At 47.6% G+C, this 21919-nt stretch overlaps 1 protein-coding gene across 23 annotated transcripts in view; it reads right to left on the minus strand.

The window, feature by feature from the left end:
- Nucleotides 1–21919, minus strand: part of cacna1aa (calcium channel, voltage-dependent, P/Q type, alpha 1A subunit, a) — an 84095-nt gene that overhangs the window by 14125 nt on the left and 48051 nt on the right. For 12 of the 23 annotated variants that reach the window (XM_076023966.1, XM_076023965.1, XM_076023958.1 and 9 more), the window contains 15 exons: nucleotides 18636–18735; nucleotides 18255–18415; nucleotides 17671–17811; nucleotides 17380–17581; nucleotides 17093–17257; nucleotides 16852–16962; nucleotides 14653–14736; nucleotides 10823–10939; nucleotides 10559–10624; nucleotides 10231–10328; nucleotides 9965–10115; nucleotides 8752–8879; nucleotides 7146–7242; nucleotides 1794–1908; nucleotides 449–556 (listed from right to left, as the gene is read on the minus strand). In XM_076023966.1, the coding sequence (XP_075880081.1) occupies nucleotides 449–556; nucleotides 1794–1908; nucleotides 7146–7242; nucleotides 8752–8879; nucleotides 9965–10115; nucleotides 10231–10328; nucleotides 10559–10624; nucleotides 10823–10939; nucleotides 14653–14736; nucleotides 16852–16962; nucleotides 17093–17257; nucleotides 17380–17581; nucleotides 17671–17811; nucleotides 18255–18415; nucleotides 18636–18735 (1844 nt within the window). Of the gene's footprint in view, nucleotides 1–448; nucleotides 557–1793; nucleotides 1909–5913; nucleotides 6011–7145; nucleotides 7243–8751; nucleotides 8880–9964; nucleotides 10116–10230; nucleotides 10329–10558; nucleotides 10625–10822; nucleotides 10940–14652; nucleotides 14737–16851; nucleotides 16963–17092; nucleotides 17258–17379; nucleotides 17582–17670; nucleotides 17812–18254; nucleotides 18416–18635; nucleotides 18736–21919 lie in introns of all 23 variants that reach the window. The other 11 variants (XM_076023962.1, XM_076023960.1, XM_076023977.1 and 8 more) reach the window with 3 other exon arrangements.

The following is a 21919-nucleotide window of genomic DNA, read 5'->3' on the forward strand; positions in this document are numbered from 1 at the left end:
CCGATCACCAATCGACAACACAGCCAGCCATCGACATGTCAAAGTTTTGACTGGAGTGAAAAGACGTCTATAGAGAGTTGATCTATAGTGGGGCACCCTCTGATCCCAGGTACGTGGAGTGTGTGTGTGTGTGTGTGTGTGTGTGTGTGTGTGTGTTTGTGCGTTTGTGTTCAGCCTCTGTTTGGTCCAGTTTCCTGTTGTGCGTGTGATTTGAGAGGATGTGTGGGGAGGTTTTTTTTTTTAGCTGTGCAGCGCTGCGGTGCCAGCTGTATCAGAGGGTGCAGCAGTGACAAGAGACTGGCTGAGAGAAGCGGTCCTTAGGTGGCGTGAAGAGAAACAACATCCGAGCACCGGGCGGAGCGCACGGTGGCGGCGGCGGCGGCGGCGGCGGCTGCGGCTTGCGTCCGGGTCCGAGCCGCCGCGCCTGTACCTACGCTCTGCAACTTACACTTGTGCGGCGTGACCAGCAAGTCCAGGGTCTTCTGGGAGAGATTGGGCCAGATTGCCATCATCTCCTTGCGCAGCTCGGCGTCCATCTGGTGCTTGTCGATGCCACCTGCGCAGACCAAGTGCATGCCGACACGCACGGGGCGGAAGCAACGTCCGCGCGGAACGTGCACGTGCAAAAATTGGCACACACGCGCACAGACAGACAGACAGACAGGCGCGCGCACAAGCGCACCACAGCCATCCAAGTTTGCACGTGATAACACAGAAAACAAAGAGCAGAAGAAGTCATTTCATTAGTGAGGTTTGCAAAAGTGCCAGCGATCAAAGTCAGAGCTGCACCATAAACTGTGTTCAGTCTGGAAGCCATAAAGGTGACAGTGACTCGTGCCGGCTGCGCACTGCACTGGTTCGTCCCGACTGGCAGCAGCTCCCTCCTGCTCACCGTTGTTTGCCTGCACCCTCCCACTAACACTCTGTCCAGTCGGAAGCGTTCGGCTTCGCTGCCAACAAAGGAGGTGGAGCCTCCCCGGACTTGATCATAAATACTAAATATCTTAGTCCGGCGACAACAAATAAGAAGAGAGCAGCCCAGGTATTGTGTACGTTCACAGCTGCAAACAAGGCAGCAAAGAAAAACAGAAGAGATTGTAAATCAGCATTATTCAAGTTATTGTTATCATTAGGGATGCATCTGCATTGTTGTATTGTGTCAGCACATGGGTCTGTGGCATTGTGAACCTTTTCCAAATTCATCAAGTTAAGAAGCCCACATTTCTAACAAACATCAACCCTTTTAAGACAAACGTCAAAACCACAAGATGTCACGAGTTGAAATGTGTTCCACTCGTTCACTTGGTCAACTTCCTTCTTCGTCAGCTTTTCTCTACTTGGCCATTTTGGGATTGTTTGTGGGTGTTTTTACGATGTCCACGCGTCGGAAAAAGGCCAAAGCAGATGTGGAAACTCTAGAATCTGGACGCTGTGGGTGGGCCTGGTGGGAGCCGGCGTACAATTCAGAGTGTGGTGTGTGGTTGTCTCGATTTATTTCGAGACAACCGCACAACCCAACAACGCTTGCCAGCTGGACAGACTGAGGCGGTGGGATTGACTCAGGTCTCACGCCACCTTCTACGCCAGGGCTTGGCCCTCAAGGCATTGATCGTTCTCCATATTTGTTTTTCTGAAGTCAGGCTTGACCATGTGATCAAGCCGACTGCAGCTCAAACTGCAGCGGGAGAAGCGTCGCAAAGGAACCCTGAAGGCTTTTCAAAGCTATGGGGCTAAACTACGTAATGAGGCGAATGTGAAAAGCGGTTTGAGAGGAAGAAGGAGGGATTCCAAACCTTCCGTACCCTTGGCGATCTTGATGTCCAACGCCGTGCGGATCAAGGCCATGAGGGTGGAGTTGAAGTGGACCGTGTTGTCGTCGGCCACGGGGAGGTCCATACGGAGCAGCCTCTGAGGGAGTCAACCAGGGCGAGCGGTGAGAAGAATTAGCGGGCGAGCAGGAGAGCCAAGGCATGTGGAACCTCCAGGTGACTAAAGGGGGCGCAGCAGGTCGTTGGGGGAACTGGAGGGATGTGGGGTTTTGGATAAAGGGCCTTACGGGGGCTGCACACAGCAAGTGTAGCAGTTGGTCTGTCAGCCAGTGACGGACGGCTCAGGCTCAGCTTCATTGTTAAAATCATTTAGGACCTGGCTTGGTGGCAGATTTTTCACATAAAGAACCTGTGAGTGCAACATCTTTATTTTTATTAAACTATAAAGCAAATTTAGTATTAGTTTTTAGGACGATCAAAAGACATGATCTGATTGAATTGAAAATCAAATTGCTAAAGGTCAACCCTGCATGTCTGTGCATGTGGAAAAGACCTCACAGGTTTGTTGAGACGGCAATCATCGGCCTTTAACAATGAAACCAAAGGGAAGGCAGAGGGAGGACAGGCTGAGCAGCGGCTACCATTATCCAGAGCTCCCCCTAGAGGTTTGGAGGTTCGCAGTAAAAACAACAAGGGCCTGGCGGACAAACCAATAAACCAAAAACGTAATAATAATAATAACAATAATAATAATAAAAAAAAAAAACAACCCATGGACTTTGAGGAAAAGGGAACATTTTGGCTTTTTTTTTTGTCCCGTTTATTGGTTTTATCCTTTTGAGGCCTTGTTGCTTTACGGTCAAAAGAGTCGGAGAGACACACACCAACACACACGGTGGCGCGTTCGTGTGTGTTCGGTGACAGGAGACGGCGACACACCCAGACATGCAGAACATCATGCCTCCCACCCACATCTGGATTAAAAGCCTTTCCTTTAATCCGTCTTTCAGCTGTTGTTGTCTTTTTTTTTTTTCCTTTACCCCCCAAAACCCGCCTTGCAGAACCCCAACCCCCATGCAACATGCTGTGCACACGCAATATGCCTCACAGGACAAGCAGCTGCGCAGCCTTACACAGAAAGCATCCTCTGTTGGCGACGTTAAAATGAGTTTTGTGAGTTTTTTTTTTTTTTTTTTTTTTTTTTAACGTGGCTGTTGCTGGGCGGAATAAGAGAGTCTGTACACAATGGGGTTAAGGCTGAGATGATAGAGCCGCTTGCTCTATCGCTACTTATCTGATGTCTATGTGTGATAAATGGGCACAGACTTGGAGGGTTAATAGGTGAGAGAGAGCAGCATATAATGAAGCGAGAGAGAGAGAGAGTGAGAGAGAGAGAGAGAGCAAGAGAGAGAGAGAGAGAGGGAACAAAAGGAAATGGCCACGATGAAAGTGCCGTTCATGGTGCGGCGGAACTGGATGGGCGCTTGCGTGGACATAATCCAGCTGTATGAATAAAAAATATGATGGCGGGTGAGGAGTTGGGAGAAAGGAGGGGGTATTTAAACTGTTTGAAAAAGCGGGGGGTAAAAAGACAAAACAAAAACGAAGGAGCTGAGAGGGAGAAAAAGTATCACGGCGGAACAGAGTGAAGCGTGTAGAGAGGAAAAAATAAATAAACTGGAAAGAAGCAAAGAGGAGACATGAACGCGCTCCGTTGGCAGCTGTCTGTGGGAAAGTGCCGCAGCCTGAAGGGCTCTGCTGCTTCTCTCAGGGGCGGCGGAAGGTTAAAGTTAGCGGAGCAGGGTGGGCCGCGGAGTCAAAACGCGAGGTTTCGGACTCCTCTGGGCGCTCTCGGGGGAGCGAGCTAAGAGAGCGAGGAGGGTGAAGTCAACACCTGTGGCAAATTATTCACAAGCTCCTTTAAGACGTCAGGGGAGTGGGGGATAGTTGGGGTTTGGGGGGCGGCGCTGGATATTTAGCAGTTAAATTCAGGGAGGAAGTGTCTGACCCCCCATTTCACACCAGAAGCGTCTGCAGTTAGTTAGTGCGTTAGCAGAACGCAGCCATTGAAGACAGCGTGCAGGCGCGGTGCGGCCGAGTTTCATAAGCGTCCCAGAAGCGTAAAAACGCGACGCCCTGGTCAAGAACAGCGTTGTTTATTTTTTGATGCTTCGCGGTGGGCCATCGCCTCAATCGAACGCACTGCTGACGCTTCTGGTGTGAACTGGGGCAGGGGTTGAAGGGTCTTACTCTTTGTTTGAAGGGCCGCGACAAATCAAAATCAACGTGGGGAGGACGGACGGGGGGGGGGTCAGGGCAGGAAGGCTGGCGTTTGGTTTGGAAGATGAATATGGTTTATTTAAGTGAAACAAAAAATAAAATGAGCGAAACACCAAAGTGAAGTGACAAACACCTGGGGGTCAATTAACACTTTGTGGGGGTCATCAATCAAGTTGCATTGAAAGACTAAATTGATACTGCACGAGCTGACGAGCTCTGACGACCCAGAGTCCAGTGTCGGGCTTGACCCCCAAGGTGGGTTTTTTTTTAGAGAGATAGAGAGAGATAGATAGATAGATAGAGAGACAGAGAGAGAGAGAGAGAGAGATGGGAACTGATGGGTGCTGATGATCTCCTGTGTCCGCAGGCTGTTTGGCTGGATGCCCCCCGAGGCACACAGTGATCCGCCGGTGACGCGTCGCTCACGAGGCGCTACTGGTGGTGGAGGGGGAGGTGGTCGGGGGTGGGAGGGTGGTCGGAGAGGTGTGTGTGGGGGTGGGGGGTTTGGGGTGTTGGTATTCCGATGACTTTTCTTTTTTTTTTTACTTTTTTTCTAGGCGCTGAGTGTTTGGCGTCAGGCGAGGACCTGGCGGTGAGTTAGTGGCGGAGGGGGAGGGGCCATGCAGGTGTCGCGTGATAGGTGGTAGAGGGGTGAGGGGAGGTGGTCGTGGGCGTGGCTAGCAATATGCAGAGATGAGGACGGGGGAGGAGGAGGAGGAGGTGGTGGTGGAGGGGGCGGGGCTGGAAACAGAATAGAACTGCATTGACAACAGAACCAAAGGACAAAGAGAAGATAGATAGATAGATAGATAGATAGATAGATAGATAGATAGGACTCGCAGATAGAGAAAGCCTGCTCGGAGGAAGGGGGGTAAGGGGGCGGGGGGAGGGGGGGAGGCTGCTATGTGAAGGGTAACGGAACAATAAAAGAAAAAAGAAAGAAAAGGAATTTTGCTTTATGGCAACCAAGGGCTCTCGGAGGAAAACACATCACTGACACAAGCTCTTCTGCTCTCTCTACCGTTGGAAGTAGCAAAGAATCTGTTGGTTGGTTGTCAGGGTGCACGTGTGTGCGTGCGTGTGCGTGTGCGTGCGTCTTTCCCCATCCACATGACGGAACGACTCCGAGGACTGAAGTCTAGCGGACCTTCCAAGCCCTGCTGCACACGCATGGTTCAGGTGCACCAGTGTGTGTGTGTGTGTGTGTGTGTGTGTGTGTGTGTGTGTGGTATTTGTGTGTTATGTGTGTGTTTGTGCTTGTTCAAATGAATGAAGCAGATATTGTGTAAGGGTGTGAGGTGTCGCTAATGGTCGTATTCACTTCCTGCCAGAATTTTATTTTGGTGATTCTGCTCATGTTGCGTGTTGCTCTGGTGTGTTTCCATGTGTGTGCATGTATGTATGTGTGCGTGCGTTTGTGCGTTAACACGGCGCAAACGAGCTGAGAAGGTCCCTCGTTCTCGTCCCCTCCTGTGGATACACACCTGGCCCCGCCCCCGCCCCGCCCCCAACCCCCGCCCCCGGCACCCCCCGCCGCATGTCCGCCCTGGGTTGATGTCTTGCTATGGCTCCACCCACCAAATCCCACAACCACCACCACCACCACCACCACCACCAGCACCACCACACAACGCCACAACACCAAAAAAAAACAGCCCACCCTCACTGGACCACCACGAAGGGAAAGAAAGAAAGAAAGAAACGGGAACAGGAACGAAAGAAACGGCGACACTGGAGTTTTACACCAGGGTGAGCGCTCAGAACCGCTGCCCCCCCCCACCCCCCCTCGAAAACGAACCCCTCCCCCGACCCCCGGCACCCGGCTGGGGGATACTCAGGTGACGGTGTGGGCGTCCTTTCTGACCTTGTAGGCCACCCGTGCTGGACACCTCTTCCCGAGGCCTAGTGGAGGACACATGTGCCTCAGCATGTCATACATTTCCCTGCAACTGATCCTGCCACTGCAACACCGGGCCAGTCAGTGCCACCACCACCACCCCGGTTAACAAAGGGGGCACATCGAGTGGGGACAGGCAGAGGAGGAGGAGGAGAAGGGAGGGGGGTGGGGGGTGGGGGGGAGGAGGTGGGAGAAGAAAAACAAAAAGATGAGCAATGAGGAGACAGTCGAATCGAGGAAACAGCAGAGACCGAGAGGAGGAGGAGGAGAGGGAGGAGAAAACAAACAAAGTGAAGGAAGAAAACAACAGGAAGACAAGGTTATATCCCCCCCCCCACCCCACCCCTCCCCCATCCCATCGGAAGACCCGTGGCCATGTGGCTTTCCTGTACTGTCGGCACAGTTTACCCAAAAATAACTAAAACGAAACAAATCAGAACACAGGGGTCAACGACAGAGGGAGCCATGAGGAAGGCGGGTCGGGCCCTGAACTAGGACGACTCGGCAACAGAGGGGGCGTGGCCGACTGGTGCTCGTGGCGCAAAGAGCAGGTTAGGATGACGACGGCGGAGCCCGCCGCCGCTGCCGCCCAGGCAGGTTGGTGGAGGGAGGGAGGGGGGAGGAGGAGGAGGATGGGGTGGGGGGGGGGAGTCAATGCAGTTTCTGTCTTTTCCCCCGACCCCCAAAAAAAACCAAAGAACAATGCAACACTACAGTTGGCGAACCGTAGCTTGCCACACCATAGCCACGGCTCCACAGCAAGCAAAACGTCAGTGACAAAAAGAAAAAAAGAAAAAAAATTCGGGAAAAGGAAAAAAAAAAGATCAAACAAAAAGTAAAAATTAAAAGAACTGAATTTACAGCGTGGCAGAAACATTTCAATGTGTCGTTGCTGTTTTTTTTTTTCATCATTTTTTTCCCCCCATTTCACGTAGTGCATTTCACATGCTTCTCTGGGTGTCTGCATTGTCCCGCACATTCTCTCAGCAGTTCAGAATGCAAGTCGATAATGGAGGAAAAGAAGTCGTAAAAAAAAAAAAAAATTTGAAATGAAAAAAAGAAATAAGACAGAGAGAAAAGAAATACGGAGAGAAAAAAAATATATAGATAGAGAGAGAAAAGCAGCATTCACTGCATTCCTTGGATGCTGTGGCTAGCACGTGTGATTTAAGAAGATTCAGTCTGAATGTAAGTCAAACCTTGCAGGCCACCCTATGGGGACATTTCTTGCCTAAGCCGAGAGGCGGGTCGATAACTCGCAATAAACTGTACATGTCCTTATAATGAATGCGCCCGCTGCAAGAAGAATACAAGGGGAGTTAAGAAACACACGCACACACACACACAGGAAAAAAACACACACACACACACACACACAGATCACACAGAAAGAAGAGAGAACATTGGGAGGGTAAGAGCACAGCAAGTGACACAGTAACACCGCATCTGAAAAACACTTGTTCTTCTTTTGGTTTTGTTTTTACAGCAGGTTGGATGTCAACGACACGCACACGACGAGAGAGAAGAAAAAAAAAAACAACGGAAACAAAATGGACGGGAGGAAAAAAAAAAAAAATCTCTTGGCACAGCTACACCCGAGTGCGCCGCGACACGCACGACACACAACTTGCCTGCATGCCGCACGTCCTTTAAACGTTGCTCCTCTCATCCCTCCTAGCGCTGGCTGGCTAGCTGGCTGGCTGGCTGTCTCCTCAGCTTGCCCCCCCCCCCCTCTTCCTTCCCTCCGCCCCCCCCCCCTCCTCTCCCCTCACTGTGTGTAATTAACGGACTTGACTGCAAGAGTGTGTGTTTGCCAGAGCGCCTAAATAGTTTAATAGCCGCCTGCCGCCGAGTCCCGCCTTTTAAAATGGCTGTTCGGCGAGAAAAAAACTAAACAAAAAATGCTGCGTCTCTCGTTTTTTGTTTGTTTGTTTGTTTGTTTGTTTGCTCCTACTACTCCCCCCCTCCAGCCCCACCTTTCTGTCGTGCCTGCGTGACAGCAGGCGATATGCGATGCTACCGAACGCGTAGCCTAGCATTTAGCGCTTCGCAAATACAAGTATTCTCGTCCCGCTAATGTGCCTCTCCTTTCCCTGAACGCTTCCTTTCCTTCCTTCCTTCCTTCCTCCCCCACTACTTACCACACTTCGAGCAGTCCATTTAGAGTCTACGGGGCAGCAAGGGGCAACAACACAGGCACTGGAATACAGATACCGTGAAACGTAGCATGTCCAGCAGCGGACATCGAGGCTACGTGGGGGAGGGGTTGTTGGGACTTCGGGGAGCGTCAGACGCTGCCCCGCTAGGTTGCTTTGAGCCAGTATGCAGATTCCAGGGGAGTCGGGGGGGGAGTCAAGGGGTTTGGGTGGGTATCGGGGACGGGGGGCTACAGAGAAAATGGGTGGAGGTAGATGTGGGAGGGAGGGGCTGTACGGCAAGAGGGAGGGAGATAACCAGATGCCTGATGAGGTTATGCTCCGGTCCGTAACAGCCCCTATGTTGCACAGTTGGCCGGGCCTGGCTGTTTGTTTCACACCATCAGAGGAAACAGCATTTGATGCTATTTTTCCTTTTTTTTCTTTGCACTTTCCTTCAAACCTAAACCGCATCCCCGGGCGAGCGCACCTAGAAGAACGGCTGACCTGCTCCGTCTCGGCAAACGCGCCAGTGAAGCTCCCTTTCATTCGCACTCATTAGCTGGCTGTTGTTATTTTTTTGCACACGGTTAAACAGTTTGTCAGGTGCAACGTGTTGGCATTGCGTGGTTTTGTCTGTCCGCGTGCTTGCGGGTATGTTACCACTCACCAGGCGGCGGGATCATACTCCGCCCATATCCTGACATACTCATCCAGGTGGTGAGGTCCCAGTATGGATGAATCTCGAGTCAGGTACTCAAAGTTGTCCATGATGACGGCGACAAAGAGATTCAGCATCTGAATGAACCCAAATGTGGACACGCAAAAAGGTTAAACATTGTCAGTAGCAAAAAAAATTATATAATTATAAAATGATAAATAAAAATAATAAATTCACACATCAATTAATAATAATAAATTGTCGAAGAGGATCAAATCTGAAACTGTATATATGATTTGTTTTATTTTTTGGGGTTTCAAATCAGGTTCTCAAGTCATTTGAGTCAGTGAGTGTGCGGAAATCCACATGCGTACAGAGTCTCCACCCACTCAAAGGACTCTCTATTTTTTGCTCAGGACCGGGACACCGTGAGCAATGGAGTGATTCATCCGTTCACGGCTGAGCCGGGAGGTAAAAGGGGAGGAGTTGAAACGAGAAACTGGAGTTGTTGCTTTTCCCAGCAGGCTGATGCAGCCATTCCCTCTGCATTCTTAACAAGCGCAGTATGAATTGGCAGTCGCGCAATGCAGACACGTTGCCCAGTATCCTTCTCGCTGTTAGCTAGCTAGCAGGAACAAATCAGTTTTACGAGTTGACGAGGAATCGTGACTTGGTAAAATGCAGTGTTGTAGTCAATACCGCACCAACCCGAGACGAAGACATTAGCTGCGTTTCCATTACAGTTTTTCGCAGAATAAAGGCGATACCTCTAAAATTTCGACAAAGTACAATTGCGATTTGCAGGTTTTTCTGTTGAATGGTGTGAAGCGCCTGAGCTGTAATTCTCGTAAAATCTCAACCCGCGAGAATGATAAGAATTCCAGAGTGATGTAATTCTCGTAAAATCTCATCCCATGAGATTTACCATAATTATTTTTGCGTTTTTTTGTTTCCCGCCACTTTCTATATTGTCATTTCCTTCCACAGATGTAATGAGCTCTCATTGGATTTCGTCTCTGGCAGACATTTTTGCCTCGTTTTTATTCGTTGACGAAATTGTCAATACACCTCGTCTTCGCCTTGGTCCTGTGAATGAATTTCTGTTCAGTTATCGATACAATCTACGATAACTATGACGAAAATTTTTCGTCAACAAAAAAAAATAACACCGGTGGGCGGAGCCTAGAACCGAGAGGCGCTCATGGGACGTCTGGCCACTCACCAAGAAGGAACAGAAGAAGATGAAGGAGACGAAGTAGAGGTAGGCAAACTGGCTGCCGCACTCTGGCTCCGTGTTCCCTGACATGGGGTCGCAGGGCTTCCCGCCCAGGCACGCCAGCATGATGTCGTGCCACGCCTCTCCCGTGGCGCTCCTGGGGGGAGACGGGAGGCCACATCTCAGTTCAAGTGTGCAATTTTTTTTTTTATTTTCAGACTCATTTGCACTCGGGATCAAGTCGCGGACAGGACTGCTGTGCGTGCGGTCACCTGAAGAGAAGCATGAGGGCCTGGATGAAGGTCTGAAAGTTGTTGTGTCCATTGATGGCAGGCTCCCCCTCCTCGTCCAGGGCGATGTTTCCGAACAGCTGCGGAGAGGCAACCACAGCCGCTCATTATTGACCTCTCTGTCCTTACACTCCATCCGCCCCCCCTCCCCCCCACACCCATCCCAGAACCAAACGCTGGCTACTATTACCGCCATCGCTCACATCCTCCCTCTCATCATCATCCTGACGCCATAAAAACTTTTTTAATGCATCCCGAAAGCACTATGATGAGGATTTTTTTTTTTTCCTAGCTTAAGGCTTTCACCCACCTGCATTCCGATGATGGCGTAGATGAAGAACAGCATGGCTATGAGGAGGCACACATAAGGCAGCGCCTGAGGGGAGACACATCCATCGTTCGGTGTGAGATTAAAACAGCAAAAACAACAACGAAAGAAAATAACGGAAAACTCATTTTTGCGCGCTACATGTTTTAGCATTGCGTCTTCATACATATTAGATTAGCGTTTTCATCATCCGATACAAGAGACAATTTCCGAGATGTGTGAGATGTGGTACAATTGTGTGCAAACCTTAAAGGACTGAACGAAGGTCCACAGCAAGATGCGGATGGTTTCTCCCTGCCTCAGTAGCTTGATGAGACGAGCTGCCCTGAACAGCCTCAGGAAACTTAGGTTGATGAAATTATTCTACAGCGCAGCCACAGCGTGAGTGCAGTGAGGGGAAGGCGGGGGTCGGGGGTGGCAGAGGGGATTAGGTAAAATGGGAGAAGGTTAGTGGGGAGTGGGAGGAGCGGGGAGAAAAGGGATTTGGGGTTTAAAAATAGAGGAAGAGATTCAGTGTTAGAGCCAAGTGTGCAAACTCATTTCCTTTTTTTGTCAAACAATAAGTAATCATGAGGAAAAAAAAAACAAAAATCGGTCAAACTCAGGAGAAGAAGGGAGATTCAAACTCAAACACAAATGAAACAAACAAACCAAAATCATAGGAAGAGTAAAGGTCAAACAAAGAGCCAGACCAGTCAAAGCAAACCAAACTCAAAATCAGCAAGGCTCCGACAAGCTTTTCATATCCATCAGGTTAGAGGAAAACCAAACCAGACTACACAGAGGAGAGGACATCATCCAAGTCTAAACTAGTTTCATCCAATTGGGTTGCTTAGTAATAAATTGTGGCAGGAATGGTGAGTAGTTAAAGTGCAGGGATGTCAAGACGCGTCCCAGGGAAAGACAACCAAATGCACTAATTCTCTCAAGGCAAAAAAAAAAAAAAAAAAAAAAAAGGGGGGGGGGGATTACAATACTTCGTCATGAAGCAAGCACAACGCATGCAAGATGTGCACTTTCTTTCGTTCTTTATTTTCTTCCAGAGAAACCAGGACACCTAAGTGGCTGGCGTTGCACCATCCAACAGGATTGGCTGCAAAAGTTCACGTGACATCCTGATGTGATGTCACAGCCATGTAAGTAGAAGGTGGATGGTTGAAGGACCAGTGAATAGGAGACTTGTGGCCACGTGACCCCGAGACTGCTTGGGATCACAGTTGTCGTTGACTCTGCCCTGCATGTCTGTCTGTCTGTCTGTCGGTCTGTCTGTCATTTGTAGTGCGAGTACCACGAACCAACCTGCATGCAGTGAATACAAACTTCCTTTCACGGGACAATAAAATAAAGCACTGCTTCAAATTAAAGGCATGTGGTTTAATCTTTATCAAGTTTACTTTGTCTAGTAGTAGTAGTAGTAGTAGTAGCAATTTTTTTTTCTTTCTACCGTCATATAAATGGGTTTCGACGTCAGCCGTCCACAGTTCTTCAACCATGTACCGGATTAAAGTAAAAAGGTTACGGTTGAAAATGCAATTAAAGTGACACGCAGGTGTTCCAAAAGGGACTGGCAGCAGTCACATGCAGGTTCCGTCGACAACAGAGAATGTGCTACATTGCTCTTTGTGCACGTGCACGTGCATTGTGTCAATGATTTTTTTGTTGTTGTTGTTCTTTCTCTCGTTGTTAAGCCATGCAAGGGGCTGCATGCGTCACTCGTTTCTCACAGCCAAGGGCAAAGCTTTGGATTTACTGTTTACTGTGTTTTGGTGGCAACACTCTCCCAGTCACTGTCACACATCCGGATGTGTCTACATACGTGTGTACACACACACACAATGGGCGGCTATAACATCCATGGATAGATATGGCAATCTATTCCCGTTTCAACACATCGGCCCTTTACAAAACCAACACTAGAGTTCTCGGTAAAGGATGTGTGCGGCATGGAATTTAATGGCGGATTGCAATTTTATAGATGAACAGTGACTGGTGGAAAGGTTGGTCAATAGCGAAAAAATAAATTCAAAATAAATTAAAAAATCTAGAGCCCTGTCATAGACTGTGGGGGTCATGCAGAAAAAAAAACCACATGCACATTGCGTTTAAAACAAATGCAGTAAAATAAGATCTCCAAAATATTACAAACCATCTACATGTAGATGTTGCAGACATATGGTTTATAGCAGCAAAATTTTGGGATTTTTGGTTGGTTTGAAGAGCAACCAGAGAGATTGACCAAGCCAGTTGTCATGGGTGGACACAGAGGATTCATAGTGCATTTTGATTGGACGAGATTGCAGGAGGTAGTAGTAGTAGTAGGAGGAGGAGTAGTAGACGTTGTGGGGGAGAAAAGGGTTGGACCAAGTGGATTACAGTAGAGCACCATTAGGTTTGTGGACGATTTAAAGAAAGCATGTAAAAAGATAAAAAACAAGAAAGAAATAAACAATCAATACAGAGGTAAGTTAGCATAACACAGCAAGTTTGTCTCTGCACAGGTTGTACAATCACAGTGCAGGTATAGCCATGATCAAAACAGCAGAAGATTGTTAATCAAGTGGAAAAAAACAGAGCAAAATTGTCAATGATCAAATCAAAAACAAAAATGAATGAGCACCAAAGGCGACACCAGGCGGTGGGGGATGTAACGGCATCGTCACGCTCGCGGCGTCTCGGCTGTCGGCAGGTGATGCTTTTCAATTACAGGACTTCCAGGGAAACGCAGATCAACGCTGAACCCCACTCGCTCATTAAGAGGGAAGTGGATCGGGGCAGCGGGGTATCACCAAAACGTGGACAGTTGGTGGCACCTTTCAACCCTGAAAGTTCAACGGTTGTTCGGACGTCCATTTCGCTCGTTTCTACAAATCTTTATTTGTCTTTTAAGAAAATAAACAGAAGAGCCACAGCGCAGAGGTGTTACTGTGCCATGACATTTCGATAGCGTTACATCCCCTTTAGCCAGCAGATGAAACATTTACAAGAATCTGTTTGAAGCATCAATTTAGAGGCTGCAAGACTTTGAGTCAGTGGTATTTCTCCATTTTAGTGTGAGCGCGACAGCTGGCTCTGCACAAGTGGAACGCATGTGAAATTATTTATGAAAAGTAGTCCGGTTTTCATTCGTATTTAGTTTTGTAATTAATAGTTTCATTCGTGCAAGAAGCTACAAACTGTTCAATGAGTGTATTAAGAGAAAAAACAACCTTATTATATTATATATATTTTGGTGATCTGAAGTGACGTGAAGTTTAAAGGTGGAAGTACGCCGTTTGTTGCGCAGCAATCGTTGCATTGTAGCTTTGCTAGCAAACCAACTTAGCGCTTGCTGCAAATCGTCGATGCAACTCGCAATGCAACCTTTGGCTGCAACTCATTCGAATTCCAATCGCATTATCTGGGTGTCTTAAGCAGAGATCTCCACCTCCAATTTTAGTCAGACTAACGCGTTTACATGCACTTCAGTTGCCCTATCATAGTTGGACTAAGACCATAATACGCTTTCCTCGAGTGTCATGTAAACGTAGCGACTGTGCTAATTATCATTCAAACGGCTCCAGTTGTTTTAGTTTTAGTGAGCAGTCTGCCGCTGCTGCTGCTGCCGCCGCTGCTGCTGCTGCTGCTGCTGCTGGCCAAGGCCTCAATGCGCAACACGCGACGCAATTTAACGATCCGATTGGTTAACAGCCGCCGCAGTCTGCTTCCTGCCTCGCAGTCAAGACGGCTCAGCGCAGGCCAGCTGGAGTCTGGTCCCTCCACGTCCCACCAACTGGGACAATTATATAAGACTTTCAGGGCACGTTCACGCATGACTGAACCGGTGGAAGACTCTAAACTCATGCTTTTCCCTCCCTGCCTCATCTCGACTGCTGCATGTCGCTGAGACAATGGCACAGAAGTACGAAAAAGGAAAACAAAGGAAAAGGAAAAGGAAAAGCCACACGCGCTTCAGATAATCTTAAAATGATGCTAAGCAAAACCATGTCAGCCTGCACAGTCTTTACTTGACAGTATAGATTTCTTTTTTTTTTTCCTTTTTTTAAAATGCAAATAAAAATAAACAAGGTTGTACTTACCCCAAGCTCCGTCACAAGGATGTCAGTAATGCTGCCCAGAACTGTCACACAGTCAAAAATATTCCAGGCATCTTTGAAATAATTCTGTTTGGTTTGCGTGGAAGTGAAGAAAAGGGCGGGGACAATAGAGCAATGGAGAGAATCAGGGAGAGGATGAGTAAGTTAGGATGACAGGGAAGTGAAATGAGGATAAAAAAGAGCAAAAAAGTGAGGGTAATGAGAAGAGGAAATGAGACGGGACCGGCAGGGGGGAGAGAGAGGGAAGCGAGACAGAGACAAAGAAGAGGGACGTCAGTTTTTGTGCTTTTCAACAGGGACCTGAGCAGTGATGACGTGATGGGCGGATGCCCGCCTGCGAGTTCGGCGAGAACTTTGCCAAACAGCAAACGGCCGCGGTCGACTTTTTTTTAGCCCCCCTGGTCGCACCGCCCGCAGGACAAACTGTGCATTACACAGGCGGGGAGCAGAAGGTGGGCGGCGACTATTAAAGTGAACCACTTTGACTGACAGATCACCCTTAGTGTCGGTCCGTCCGCGGGCGCGAGCGAAGACTTTCCGCAGGTTCAAAATCCCAGGCTGCCTAATCTCCGCCCTCTTTGTAATCTTCGATTAAGGTCCCGTATCCGCTCATGCTCCGCTAATTACTGTATTACCGTCCACCTCGTCTCCCCTGCAAAACCCCGACGACGTTTATCCCAAACCACCCCTCCTCTGATTCACCCCTCCGCAGTTCTATCCTCTCGCTCTCTGTGACAACTTGACCGACTTCTGGAAACTTCAGATAAAAGTTTATTTCATGAGCTTTCCCTATTAAATATGATTGGTCTAAGGATGTTAACAATTAATCGATGATAGATTAATTGTCGATAAAGAATTTAATCGATTAAATTAAATTCATCGATTAAACATTTTTTTAATCGATTAAACATTTTTTACACAGGTAGTTAATATCATGATAACAGTGTGGAGGAAAGAGCAATTCACCTGTAGATACTGTGATGATCATAATATACCTAGAGCAAATTACTTTTAAACAAGTTGAAATGTGACCCAATACAAGTCAACTTAAAGTCAGAGGACAAATGTGTTTTTTCTGTTCTCTAATGTAAAAATGGGTCACATTGGACCCTCAACATTATTTAAGGGTTAAATAATGTCATTGTGAAATGTAGGTTCTGAGGAAAAATCGCAGCTTATCACTTAATCGGGGGCGACACGGTGGCGCAGTGGTTAGTGCTGCCGCCTCACAGCAAGAAGGTCGTGGGTTAGATTCCGGGGCCTGGACCTGGGACCTTTCTGTGTGGAGTTTGCATGTTCTCCCCGTGTCTGCGTGGGTTCTCTCCGGGTTCTCCGGCTTCCTCCCACACTCCAAAAACATGCATGTGAGGTCAATTGAACATTCTAAATTGTCTGTAGGTGTGCATGTGAGTGTGAATGGTTGTCTGTTTCTACGTGGCCCTGCGATGAACTGGCGATTTGTCCAGGGTGTCCCCTGCCTTCGCCCTATGACAGCTGGGATAGGCTCCAGCAGACCCCCGTGACCCTGACCTCGGGACTAAGCGGGTATGGAAAATGGATGGATGGATCACTTAATCGTTAATCGATCGATAAGGTCAACCAACTAACGATGAACAAATTAATTGATCATTTGCATCCCTAGATTGGTCCGATTTGCATGACAGAAAAACAAAAAATCATCAATGACAGGTGCGGCGAGAGTCTGATGGAAGGAATCGTTCAGAACGCGTGAGTCACGATGCCTTGTGAATGCCCCTTTCGTGAATAAACAAATCACTTTGAAGCCGCAGCAGTGGGCAAGATGGAAGCAGATGGATTCGCGCACATTCTGGGTGACTGACTCCGTGACTCAAATGACTCAAAAACCCGATCTTCTGATTGGCCGAGTGACTCATATAGACTTGAGTCACTAAAAAAAAACACACTGGGTTAGTTTCATCAGATTCTTCATATTGCTTATTGTCTCGATATTGATTTGTTTGCTGTCCCTTTTTCACAGCTAACCCTAAGCCAAACCTAAGTTTGCGTTCACCCAAAAGTTGTTTCACAAAGTGGCGACCAGCCAAAATGTCACACTGGCCCAACATCGATTTAAACACCGCCGACTCCGTCGGCGAGACATGCATTGTGGTCCCCGCCGCATCATATTCACAGCAGTAAACAAAACATACGTTCACTCACCAGTGCTCCGAAGGCAATAATCTTGAGTACACACTCCATTGAGAAGAGGGAAGTAAACACTATGTTCAGGTTGGCTAACACTCCTTCATAGGCTTGGGTAGCCCCATCGTACTATAAAGCAAACAAACAGAGTGGGAGACGACAGAATGGGACAGTGAGTGAGTACTGCGTCAGTGGCGACCCCGCCATTTTCCAAGCGGAAATAGCAACAGTGTGTAGGGAGGGGACGTTCAAGCGTTACCTTCATCATCAGCACGATGGTGTTGAGCGCGATCATCGCCATGATTGTGTACTCAAACGGTGGCGACACCACAAACTCCCACATTTTGTACTGAAAGCTCTGCTTGTTCTGCGGCATGTGCCGTGTCAGGGGCCTGGCGTTGATGGCGAAGTCTATACAGGCTCTCTGCAAAGACACACACACAAACACACACACACACAAAGTGAGACGTTTGACACCGCTGCGATTTCCCCCCGGCAATCCGCTCTCTGCCGCCGTCGTCCTGCCCTCGGATTCTTGGTCCTCACCTCGTTCTTTTCTAAACTGTAGTCCTCCATCATCTTGTCGCCTTGCTCCTGGAAGGTGATGATGATGAGAGCCACGAAGATGTTGACGAAGAAGAAGGGGAAGACGACAAAGTACACCACGTAAAAGATGGACATCTCCATCCTGTAGCCTGGGCTCGGACCCTGGTTCTCGTAGGTCGCATCGACTGAATGCTTCAGCACCCTGACGGCAAAGAGGAAGAGGAGGAGAGAAGGCGGAGGGTCAGAAGAGGTTCGTCCGAGAGGTACGATTGCGCTTGAAAGTGAACTTACTGTGGCCACCCCTCTCCAGTGGAAACAGTGAAGAGGGTGAGAAGGGCCCAAGCCACGTTGTCATAGTGAAAATCGCGCTTCCTCCACTCTCGTTTCTGCGCCTTTACTTCGGTATCGCGTTCGTAGACTAGAAACTCGCCCCTGGAACACGAGAATCAGCAGGATGTGAATGAAATCAGACACGAACAGTGACGTAGAATATTACGCCTCTGTCAGTGTAGTTAAATGCACTCCACCTCAATGCAGTGCACTTGCTATGTGGCGCATTGTGGCCTCATCTTAATGTTCCGCTGGATATAAGCTAAACCAGCACAATTGTGACTGATTGGCTGATTGACATATCCATGTTAGCTAGCTAGCTAGCCAGCGAGAAATTCTGATGCTAGCCGGCAAACTACTAACATGTCTATCATTCCTCTTTCAATTTTGGACTGTTTTGACTGCATATACAATGCCTTTCTGGCATGCTTTTCAGTGTTAATTTGCACATTTTCCATTTCTGGACAAACGCACACGACCTTGAACACATCCAGCTTCACTATTTAGCGTTACTCAATCGGGGGGGGGGGGCATCAGTCGCTGACCTGCAGTCGCGCTCAAACTCTTTGGATTCGTCAGTGCAGAAAAAGAAGCGGCCCTTGAAGAGCTGCACGGCCACCACGGCGAAGATGAACATGAAGAGCAAGTAGACGATCAGGATGTTGAGCACATTCTTCAGAGAGTTCACCACGCAGTCAAACACAGCCTGAGGGGATGGCGCAAAGAGAAAAACGGAAGGCAAACGGCATTCAGATCCAAGAAAGGCTTTTTTTTTGTTGCAGATACACGTGTGGTTTAGCATCCAAGGCAATTTTCACTGTCTGCTAGTAGCTAAAGAATCCGCTAAAAAAAATATGACAACCACATTGAACGCTAAACCTCTTTTTTGGCCACGATTTGGACATTGGACAAAAAAAATAACATACCTTGAGTTTGGGAAGACGCTTGATGGTCTTAAGAGGTCGCAACACCCTCAGTACCCTCAGAGATTTGATGGTGCTAATGTCTTTTCCCTTGCTGCTCCCCCTACACACCGGCCACACACACAAACACGCAAAAAAAAGGACACACATGCACAAACATACATGGTCAGAGGGTTCAGGCAAACGCGTCAGGCTCGGTCCTTTTGGTTCCACAATGGCAGTGGGCAGCCATTCCTTGATGATATTTGTGTCCGAGTTAACTCAGAGCGAGTAACTGCGTCTGGATCAAAATACATAGCAACACATGCGGTATTGCTATCATATTACGCTTCAGCCTAATTTCTAGGTGTGAGCGTCGTAGCTACATGCTAGAGCTAGGTGGCATTTTTACTACATGCTATGGGAACAACTGATGCCATTCTGGTTAGGAGTACTACCTGAGTAGCTACGCTCGTTTCAACACTCTGTCACGCGTTTCAATGCCAGCGATGAAAGGTCTTCATGCGTCATTGAAACGTTGGTTTGCTGCGACATTTTTTTTTTTTTTTTTTTTCGGTCTCTTTTGTGCAGCAGTTTTAAGAGAGGCATTGGCAGAGAGAGTTTAGTCGTGGCGTAAACAAGCCCACAAATGTTGTGTTTGCGGCTAACTGAGAGCCTGGTGATGGCGTGCTGAGGTGCCCGCCTGTGTGTTTGTGAACATTGTCAGATCGCCGTCAGATTTTGTGCACATGTCACAATGTGCACTTGGGGTAAAAAAAAACAAACTAAAACTAAACTCTCTCTTTTGATGACTCAACCAGTGAAGGCCTGGAAACTACATTTAGGGTAAGCTGCATTTTACAGCATTGTTCAAACAGCATGGAATCTTGTCTTGTGTTGGTAAAGACAATGATACTTCAGCTTGCCTTTTCTGGCTAAACCCTGGGCCTGACCTCTTTGGTACTTCTGTCACTATTGCTTTTTTATAATCTAAGTAAATTAAGAAAAAAGAAGAAACTTCTTATTTTATGCCCGGTCCACACATAGACAGATATCTTTCTAAAGAAACATCTTTTTGCTCTTAGGTTTGTCTGGTCTGCAAAAGAGCGACTGACAAAAGAAATGCTTTCAGAAGTCCACCAGAAGTTCAATACTTACAGCATTTTTAGGAGCTACAAATTATTTTTTATTGTGTCGAGTTAAAGAGTTTTTTGGCTTTTTGCAAATACTTCCTATTTGCTCCCGTCTACAAGCATTTTTTTTGGAGAACAAAAAATACATGTATATGTGTGGATGTGGCCCAAGTTTCATTTTACTCAAGGAAAAGAATAATTTCCCAACAATATTATAGGCATTTCAGCTTAATACCATCTTTTATCTTTAAATGTCACCTATGTTTGCAGTCTAGCCTGAAGGCCTGGGTGAACATTACCAGGTCAAAGGTCACCGAGGGTGATCTTAGAAGGAAGCTGTACGTGCAGCTGGTTTTTCTCTTGCAGCTGCTGTGCCAGATGGCGGACTGCAGGTGGCTGCGTGCACATAGACTCGCCTGCAGGTGCGCACGTCCGCTCAGCTTATCGCTGTGTGTTGTTGTGCGCCTATGTGCGCATCTGTCTTTTTGTGCGTCTAGTCAATCCCACTGCATCCAAACTTCTTGGCAAAATCAGAAAGTTTGCCTGTGGCTTCTGTCTAGATAGTTTTTACATATACATATACATATACATATATACAAATACATATATATACACATACCCATATGTATACATATATATATAAATCAATGTGTATCTTGGCGATTTAGCTAATTCTGAACACGTAATTAGGTTGCGTTTGAGACAGAGCTGTTCCATGGTGAACAATGGCAAAAAAAAGGAGAAGAACAGACAAGTACAGGAGTCAACTGTGATGAGGGATGGCTTGGCAAGGAAAGAGTGACCAGAAGAACAGGCGCCGAGTGTGCAGAGGCAGAAAAATGAGGAGGAAAAGAGAGAGAACTTTACCCGCCGCCGCTGTTGGTGGTCCAAACGGAGTAATGAGAAAGGGGTGAGAGACAGTGAGACAGACAGAGATAGACATGGACACAGAGAGAGGGAGAGAGCGAGACAGGAGAGAGAGAGAGAGAGAGAGAGAGAGAGAGAGAGAGAGGAGGGATTTCCGAGGAGGAAAACATCCATATGAGAGAAAGAGAGAAAAAGAGAGAACACAAGGCCTGACTGTTGTTAGATCATTTCCTTAACTGGTCAACTTATTCAGTCTAGCACACACAAGCATATAAATGCACAGGAAAAGCTGATTTTCTTATTTTTAAAACTGGAGCGATCCCCAATAAATGTACTAAAAACTAAACCGTCTTTCACTGCAATCTTACACGTACGCCGGTGTCCATACTGGCTAATAAGCTGAAGCTTGATGAATAACGCTGTAAGAAAAAAAAGAAAAAAAAAAGAAAAACGTCAACAAGAACCTTTGGAGACGCACGGCCGACGAGTCTAATGTGATTTTAAACCGAGCAGAAAAGAAGCAGGCTGATGAAATAAACTGTAAATGCCAAGTTTTTTCCCTAAAAGCCAACCAAACCCATTCATGCAATGCTTAGCATGCAAGTTACTCTGCCGCCCCGAGGGGTGGGGTTGGGGCTGGGTGTGTGTGTGGGGGGGGTGCCCGTCGGCTCAGTTCTGCAACAGAAACGTGCAGGGTGTTGGGAGCAGGGATTTAAGACGATTAATTGAACTGAATGCTTGAACACACTGGCTGCAAAACTGGATAGAGGACAGAGAGGCTGCTGGCTAACGAGTTCAACTGATCCATGACACTTTGTATAATTTGCATTTGGTGCTGAGGTGGACAACCACCAGGTTTGCTTGGGTCAGGAGCAGGGGAAACGAGTGCTAGCAACACCGAGTTCAAAGACTGAACCGACAACTAATGGTAACTAATGAAGTCAACCCTCAGCAGATGACCTCGGCACTTCCTGATCCTAATCCTGAAAAACAAGCTGCTAATTTTAGCTAAAGAATCACAACACCTCCATCTCTGTCATCCTCAATCTAAAGACACATATTAGGCCTGATTAAAAGTGGCTACGGTCATTTTGACTGCTCTCACAAAAGGAATGGTGCATTTGTGTGGTAAATTAACCTCACTTCTGGCCCTGATTACCATTTCCTGGCAAAAGCACAGACTGGAGAAGACAGGAAATACATACACGTGTAAAGCTGATGCACACAGAAATATGTAGGACACAAGAGTTGAGAAGGGACAAGAGTTCAGGACAGAGGCACGGCGACAGAGGAGCACAGACAGGTTTG

This window comes from Nelusetta ayraudi, unplaced genomic scaffold (genome assembly GCF_046127955.1).
Source record: "Nelusetta ayraudi isolate G7.1 ecotype Tasmania unplaced genomic scaffold, CSIRO-AGI_Nayr_v1 ptg000016l, whole genome shotgun sequence".
NCBI lineage: Eukaryota > Metazoa > Chordata > Actinopteri > Tetraodontiformes > Monacanthidae > Nelusetta > Nelusetta ayraudi.